General features: G+C 40.5%; 1 protein-coding gene across 1 annotated transcript; it reads right to left on the reverse strand.

Annotated features, from left to right (window-relative positions):
* Positions 1–5,524: 5,524 nt before the first annotated feature.
* Igip (IgA inducing protein) lies at positions 5,525–5,915 on the reverse strand (the record flags this gene model as incomplete). Its single annotated transcript, XM_028762708.1, has 1 exon — positions 5,525–5,915. A coding segment is annotated over one exon (213 nt), but the record flags the coding sequence as incomplete, so codon positions are not given.
* Positions 5,916–9,115: the final 3,200 nt, after the last annotated feature.

Raw genomic sequence — 9,115 nt, forward strand, 5'->3', positions numbered from 1 at the left:
GACATAGAGGGGCAGCAGGAGCGCAGTAGGGATGACATAGAGGGGCAGCAGGAGCACAGTAGGGATGACTTAAGGAGAGAAACAGATAAACAGTTTGTCACCAAAACTAGGTACATGTCCATGTGAACAGGAGTGCTACAATAGTGAAGTGTAGATGACAGGCCTACCAGACAGTCCCAGGCCAAAGGACACAGTAACAGGCCAGAGTAGTGTTTCTTAGCATGTTTCCTAGACCATTAGCAGGTGCATTACCTTAGAACTTGCTAGAAATGAATTCTCAGGCAGGGTCTACCTCAGACTTGCTAAATTAGAAACCCAGAAACCCAGGATAGGCCCAGCAGAAAACTAACTCTCTCTTCTCTCTCTCTCTCCCTCTCCCCCCTTCCCCCACCCCCGTGCGTGTGTGAGATACATGTGTGGCATGTGTATGTAGGGATGTGTCTGAGGTGCTAGGGATCAAGGCGCAGACCTCACATGTGTTAAGCAAGCGCTTTCCTACTGAGCTACAGTCACTGGAGCACATGTGCTTTAACAAGTCCTTGAGGAGACGGAGATGGTATGAAATATATACCATTGAGGATCTGGGCTACAGTGACAGTGGTGCAGCAGATGAGGCCAGTGGAGAGGGAGAGTAGAGTCTAGAACAAGTTTTGGTTTTGATTTTTAAAATGCGTATGTAGTAATGCTATCTATTGCAACAGAAAGAACTAAGATGGGAAAAGAAATGGGCTTGTGAGGGAACTGAAGCTTCTGCTTCATATGGGTGAAGTTAGCAAGTTCAAACATAAGCCTTTCTGTCGGGCCCGATAGTACATGCCATTAGTCCTAGCACTTGGGAGTGATATATCTATATATATCTCTATATCTCTATATCTCTATATCTCTATATCTCTATATCTCTATATATCTATATATCTATATCTATATCTATCTATCTATCTATCTATCTATCTATATATATATATATAGTTTTCTTTCATGTGCATTGGTGTTTTGCCTGCATGTATGTGTGTATGAGGGTGTTAAAGCCCCTGGAACTGGAGTTACAGAGAGTTGTGAGCTGCCATGTGGGTACTGGGAATTGAACCTGGGTCTTCTGTAAGAGCTACAAGCATTCTTAACTACTGAGCCATCTCTCCAGGCCTGAGTAGGACTTCTTAACTTGGACCTTGGAGTAGGTTTTATGAAGCAGCTGAGAAAGCCTCCATTTTCATAATATTCTTTTTTTTTTTTTTTGGTTTTTTGAGACTTCATAATATTCTTAAACCTAAGGCTTTAAAAGAAAGCTCACACCTATACCTTAGTGTGCTTCACATCACCGGAAGGACTCTGGTGCCAGAGGCTCTCATTTGGTAGGTTTCAGGTAGGGCTCAAGAGTTTGTATTGCCAACAGTTTCTGAGGGGACACTAATGCTCTTGATTTAGATTCACAATTTAAGAATTATTCAAAAAAATAAAATTAAAAAAAAAAAAGAATTATTCATTTAGCCGGGCGGTGGTGGCGCACACCTTTAATCCCAGCACTTGGGAGGCAGAGGCAGGGGGATTTCTGATTTCGAGAGTTTGAGGCTAGCCTGTTTTACAGAGTGAGTTCCAGGACAGCCAGAGCTATACAGAGAAACCCTGTCTCGAAAAACCAAAAAGAAAAAAAGAAAAAAAAAGAATTATTAATTTAAATGATAGAAAACCCATAGGGGGTCCTAAGTTTAAATTATGATCTTCCTTTTTAGACAAGATTCTAACAGACACCATGGCCCTCTAAATTACCCCTAAGTCCCAAGGAATGTGGGATTTTATTTTTGGAAGAAGCCTCTGGAGGTGGATGGACGGACAGACAGACAGACAGGCACACACACACACACACACACACACACACACACACACACCATTGGACCTTCTCTTGGAGGTCGGGAAACATCTGGGAAATAGCATTTTAGAGGGTGCAGAAAAATGCCTTCTGGAATTTAAAAACTCAAGCAAAACTCCTGAGTGGAAAATGATGAGGTTGGCTTTGGCAGATCCAATTACTGGGCCAATTGCTGGTGAACCCGGGGTTTGGGGACTCTGGGCAGACCAGAGTCTTTCTGGAGTCTTACTGATACTGTTGCTGGGTTTCTACATGAATCCACATGGGCCCGGACAGGAGGTATGCTCTACAGAAGAATGGGTGCTTGCTGAGGGTGGGGGAGGCTAGAATCCAGGGAAATGGAGAGGGAGCACATTCAACATGACAGAGTACAAGAACCTAATTCACGGAATCTGTGGTTGAGGCCATTGTGGGAAGAGTGTTAAGAGGAGGAATAGTCCTTCAGGTTGTGCTCACTTTAAGCAAAAACAGTAGAAAGAGGCCTGGAAAGGCCACTTGCCAGCTTCCGTTAGACCTGATTCAAGTTAAATCTCTCCCCCACGAAAAGGAGGGAGAAGTGAAAATGTGCATTCATTCATGAACTGAGCTGAGTCTAGAACAGGAAGTGTGGCTCTGAACTAGACAGAGGAAACTCTTGTAAGGAGCACACTGGCTTTACCACCTAGCTAAATAGGTGAGGTAATGTCAAAGTCAGAGTTGGTGCAGAGACAGAACTGCAATGGGAAGGCTCTACAGTAGAGTCCTGAGACCACAGATGTTCTCTGACTTCAAACTACCTGTGCTTGGAATTCTGCCGGCAGAACCCTGGTAAGGGTAATCACCCCACGCCATAGGGAACCTCCTCATCTGTAAATTAGAGGTAATAAGAGTGCTTGTACCTTAAAGGGGCTGTAATTAGAATGAAATAAAATAACCTAGGTAAAACACTTAGTTCAGTACCTAATTTTAGACATTCAATACTTAAAATGTAATAGGTAGTGGGTGGGGCTTGGAAAAATACAGGACAGTGATTACATACCTATTACCAGAGACAAAATGGACATCTAGGTTGGTACTGCTGCCAATCTCCTGTGGAGACTGGCAGATTTGAGGTATGCATTCAACAGGATGGAGGAGTCGGGCAGCCTAAGACAACAGCTTTAACAGGACAACCCTGCCACCTGTAACATGGGGCTATCCTGCTTGTATACACTGGAACATTCAAAGTCTCTTTTGTGACATTCTCACTGACAATCTAAGTACAAACAACCTGATGTGAACAAATCAAAGTGAGTAAAATCAGCACTGGTAGAAAGGCTGTAATAATGCTAGCAGAAACACTCTGGAGATTTGCAATATTAAAGTGGAATCCTATTTTCAGGGGAAATATATAGCTCCTGAGGTTCTCAGAGTGTGGAGGAGGTACTGACATGCTAGCACTGGAGGTGTATGGACCCAGGCAGAACTGGAAGTCAGTTGCTATAGGAGGATTTCCCCTTGATTCCAAATGAGCAGGATTACCTCTAAAACACAGTATACCAGATCAACAAGTCCTGTCAAATCCCAGGTACTCAAAGACAGGTATGGCTGTATGTTCATTTGTGCATGTGCATGTACACACGTGTGTCTGTGTGTGCACATGTGCAGGTATGTGTTTGTGTGTTCTATCTGCTTAGATAGCAACTGTTACTGAAACAAAAGAAAAATTTCTAAAAAAAAAATTTAAATGCTACAAGGTTAAATAAAAATTCACAGCCTCTGGAAACTGAGGAGTGGGAAAAGACTGCCAATTTTATTGTATTATTCTGTATTCCTTTCTTAAGAGGTCTCCAAGTCACCCAGGCCTTGACTTGCAGTTCATACCTATCCCAGGTCTGGCAGATTAACCCTGCAGGACTGCACAGTAGGATCTTATTTCAGGTTCTTGCTCTTTAAACTGACCACTGGACCTATTTATCATGGTCCCATTAGAGTCTTTAGAAGATCACAGGACAGTGAGGAAGGGGCCTGACTTCTGGCTTTCACCCCCTGTACTTAGAGGGAGCAGGTTCTGCCTACAGTCTTCACTAGAAATTTCTGCCCTTCTTAGAAAGGGACCCAGGGATTTTACCTGATCCTTGCTTCTTGAGGAGGGGCATCTATTCTTCAAAAAATACCCACCTGTTTTCTTTCTGTCCCCTAAAGCCATAGCCAACTATAGAAACTAGTTTTTTAGTCAGCTCTGGTGATGCAGAACTATAATATTAACTACTTAGGATACGGAGGCAGAAGGATTCCACATTGAAGGTCTATCTGCGCTGCAGTGTGAGCTCAAGATTAGATTAGTCTGGACAATTCAGTGGGAAATTACCTCAAAGAAAAATTAAGGGTAGTGGTGGCACACACCTTTAATCCCAGCACTTGGGAGGCAGAAGCAGGCAGATTTCTGAGTTCGAGGCTAGCCTGTTTTACAGAGTGAGTTCCAGGACAGCCAGGGCTACACAGAGAAACCCTGTCTCGAAAAACCAAACCAAAAAAAAAAAAAAAATTAAGGGCTGGAATATAGCTGAGTGGTGGGATGCTTGCCTAGCATATGAAAGGTCTAGGTTTAGTCCCCAGTACTACACACATATACACTTACTTCTGAGAGCTCCCAACTATCCTTTCCAAATAGTGGCATCCTCAGCTTTAGATTTTGATAGTTTCATTATTTTTATCAGAGTTGTGGTTGTCACTTGTGGAACTTACTCCAACTCTTAATTCTCTACAAAGGAGGGCATTCTGTTAAGTAAACAGCAAAATAGCATTTTTTTTTAACTTTTTCGGGACTCACCCAGAGCAGCATGGAGCTGTGAACTGGAACATTCTATGGTCATGCGTAAGTTTTTGAAATGTGGTCCCTCACTGAGAGGATCTCACCAAGGGTGATTTCTACCCAGAACAACAGAGAACTGCTTGTTCCAGCTCATCCTCTGATCTTGCTTGAGGGTGTGTGAAAATATTAATGATAAAAAGCAGAATGACACAAATAAAACTTTAAATTCCACTTCCTAAAGCCAAAGAGGTATGTATACCCATAGGCTCCTGAGGCCTTTGCTTAATTTTACTCAGAGGTCGAAACTGAAGTGGTTCTCCTTGGTTACATCATCTAATCTTCTAGAATATCCCAACAGAAGTGTCCTGAAGATTCACTCCTTTTCTGTATTTTTTGTTGTGTGTCTTTTTCTCTCTGCCATTCTATGAACAGCAGTTTGAAAAGGCCCTTACTTCAAGGCACAACTCTTCATCTTATCTCAGGGACTTTTGTAATTCAACTATTACCTTAAACCAACTTCAAACTTAAGATCTCAAACAAGAAAGGCTCCCACAGGAAATGAGCACGTCTCCCTTCTTTGCAGTGCATCAGCTTGGTTAACTACCACACCACCAGATAATTTATTCAAAGTTGAACCAAGAAGCCACAGAGGGAGTTTATTCACACACAAAAATCTTATAAGGAAATAAATGTTTCAAAATAAAATGGGGGTTTCCTGTGAGAACACATTTCATGCCTGCAGCCAACTGAGAATGAGTAGCAGGCAGACAGACCACCTGCTCTGAGGTCCTGGAGGTGTCTCCATTGACCAAAAATCAAACCAAACCAATACAAATGGGCCAACCAGATCCCTCCCCCACAAAAACACTGAAACAAGACTGATGATTTGTTTATGTAGTCACATGAAAAATAAACATCTTTATTTTTTGCCTACTTTATTTCATTTTTTCAAATAAAATTTAAATCTGTACAAAGTATACTGTTACAGTATATATTTTGTAAGAACCAATGCCTAAAAGAATCACAATACTTCAATAAGCAGTACAGCAGACCTCGCTAGCTTCAGCTTTGATATTGAACAAACTCAAGCCGGCTGATGCACAACACGGTTGCTTGGTTTCCACATGGTGAGTTCCCAGCACTGAGATGGGAGAACATGACAGCAAATATGGTTATATTACAGCCCAACACACTGCGCTTCTTCATATGATAATAACTGCATATATTTAACACAGAATGCTCAAATTTACTTTTTAAATTGCATTTGCTTACTTTTTAGTTGGCAAAATTCAGCATTCTTAAATGGGGTCCCCAAACAGTGCAAATTAATGATATTCTATTGTATATTGGCACAATTCCAATAAGGATTAACTTGTAAACTCAAAGAATATCAAGAACTTAGCCCTAGATTTTAACTAATATACGCCTGGTCCATTTAACCAGAGTCACTTTGGAAAGATAGTGAAGAGCAACTCCATTTCTGAAAGGACATTGTTTTGACCATTCTTTAGAGAAGATAATTTTTAAACTGTCATTAAAATGTTTTACTATAAAAATTTTACAAACTTGATTAGAAATTTCAAGATGATTCACAGCAGACAAATACAAACTTTATATTCCAACAACACCAAGGCTTAGACTTTCAAGTGGAGCACAACCGTGTCAGCTGTGTTAACTGAAACTGGACAGTGTACTAAGTTTATAAGTGGTGCTGGGTCTAGCAAGTGTAAATACACAGTATATTTCAATGAAAAGAATTGTCTTCTTTATACTTTATTTGTTTTCCCATAAGGAAACATTAATGTTTACATTCTTTAATAAAGTTAATCTTACATCAGAATATAACTTAATACTGTCAGCAACAGGGACCACACACAGTAAATAAGAAGCACATTTAAAATAAGTCTGATTTCACATAGATTAACATTTGTTGGTTAATAAAATATTGACAGTATTACAATCTTACAATATTTACAGTAAGAAAAATCTAGAGTAATATATACCTTTCACAGCAGGATTCCTTTTTAAGTTTTCCAGTTTGGGATTGTGTGTACACAAAAAGCTCAAAATAAAGCAACTCTGCATGTAATCGTAAAGTAATGGCTACAGGGGGACTCCATCACGGCCACTAAAAATAATGGTGACTTCTCACGGAGTCTGTGGCATCTGAGAACCCAGTTAATTTACCGAAGTCTTGCTCAAACCAGCCTTAGTTACCAAAAATTAAACCAGCTTTAGTTACCCAGATTAAAGCTGCAGAACTCCGGCCTTCCCCAACTGCTGAAAACCCAAAAGACTTTCTCATCATGCTATAAGAAAAGAGGAGAAATTGGTTTCAGCTCACACCTTATGGTTGGAAGCTTCCAACCAGTGCACGCTCCCTAACATATGCCAAAAGAGGGCAGGTTTCATCCCCAAGCATCACAAGAGTCTACCCTCCAAGTATAAGGCATCCTGATGTCAAGCTCTCATTCTTCAACTCTTGTGTATCAAGATAAGGCATGAACCTGGCCCATGTAATACCAGTATCTTGGAGACTTGGGATTGGGGCAAAGGAACAGACTTGTGTAGTTTGCACTGAGAGCAACAGGAAAAATGGAAAGTGATGCACATTTCCAATTAGAATGACAAGAAGACCCACATCCCTAAACTGGAATTTGGCCAGGGCATCAGAGTTAGCACCCCCTCTCTGAGTACCACAAGCAATTCGGATGTGTGCTCTGGGCCTCCTCTTGGAGAGCATCTACCACTAAGTAACGCAGTGTGGGACATTAGTTCAGTGACTCCCAAGAAAGCACATACAATTCTTGAATCTAGGGCTCTGCTCTGAGGCCAATACTCAGAGCTTTTGACCTGTCCCAACTCTGCTTACTTCACATTATCTGATGGGCACAGAGCACTCAGGGATACGGCTGCTGGCTACTTTGAACTCTAGATCTTACAGGTAATCAACAGGTATCTGGGATTGAATTAGCAAACTGTACCATGGCTCCTTAAACAGACACTGTCAGGTTTGAAATCATGTCAAGCATGAATCTTCGCTGTCAGGTCAGAAATCAAAGTGGGACTGTTCCCACATCAGCCAAGGTTATTTTGTCAAAACCTTAGAGGAGTTGGACAGTTTTTCAGTTTGCAAGTGATTGGTTACTTATTTCAGTCAGGCTGGATTGGCAAACCAGACTGAACTATTTAGTTTTGTGTTTTGATTCTTACATTGTGCTAACCCAAAGCCATTGCATTTGGGCTAAATACACTGACAGAGAAAATTCAAACAAAAGTTTCAGCAAACTTCTGTGGCATTTTCATTTTGGAAGTCATTGCAAGATCGGAAGGTATTTCTACCCAACATAGTCTGTTTAAGTGTTTTATGTTACTTCCTTTTGGTCCTATACAGAATTTTATGACTTCTATATAGGTCTGAATGCTGCCCCGTGTAGATTCCTTCTGTATATCTAAAAATATATACTTTTCAGTAGTTCATGGTCAATCTTCCCACAGAGGAAGATTTTTGTAATCACATGTTGCAAAGTAGAAAAACATCTCCTCTCTATGAAAGGAAATACACTTTTCTATTGTACACTTTTGAATAAGCCCAAAGGCATGCACCAAAAATCATTATTAAACTAAAACATGCACTGAAATGGCGTGGATTTAGACTTAAAGTGCTGCTTCTTGATTTTTAAATTTGAAGACGTTTGTCAGCTGTTGAGTCAAAGTCCTCCCCACCCCCACCCCATGGTATCAAGAGAGAAAAGTAAAAAGTATGCATAAATCTTTTAGACAGTTCTTTACATGGGGAAAAGATGGATATATCAACTATCCTATATGTAAACTGGATTCCCAGTTTTAAATAAAATCAGTATTTACTGGTAAAAATCGTCAAAGCTAATACACCCAAACAAATGTTACTAGTAAATAATGTTCTACATAGAGAATAATTTACTTTGGTTTTATGCACCTTCTCAAAAATAATCCTAGTGTCCCACACTTTACCAAACTGATGTGTTCCAGCAAAGTTGTAAGGCAACTTATTTTTTCCCTAGTGCCATCTTTTTTTCCCAACAGACAAAACTAAAATCTTTTGGTGAGGAAGGGGTTAAGATAATGGCTAACCCCTTGGCATCCTGAGCATGGTTTATCAAACTCTACCCTGCTAACTTGTCAGGCACCTTGACCCCTACCTTGAACCAGGACTGGCTCCCACATCTGGAGATGACCTGACTCCTTATAAATAGCTCTCAGAACTTTACTTCTCTTTTCCTTCTATCTGGATGTTATAAAGTCTAACAACACTAGCTGCAATGACACTTTTCACTAGTAGGGGCCACCATGTGATAATAATCCCAATCTGAAATGTTTTAAGCCAATAGCTCTTAATTTCATCAATTATTTGTATTACAGTTTTCTATAGTTTGCTCAGAGCAAAAATTTTTCTAATTTGGGTTTCAGAAGGTAAGTGATGACCCTGAGGTTTT

This window comes from Grammomys surdaster, unplaced genomic scaffold, assembly GCF_004785775.1.
Source record: "Grammomys surdaster isolate TR1022 unplaced genomic scaffold, NIH_TR_1.0 135, whole genome shotgun sequence".
Classification (NCBI taxonomy): Eukaryota; Metazoa; Chordata; class Mammalia; order Rodentia; family Muridae; genus Grammomys; species Grammomys surdaster.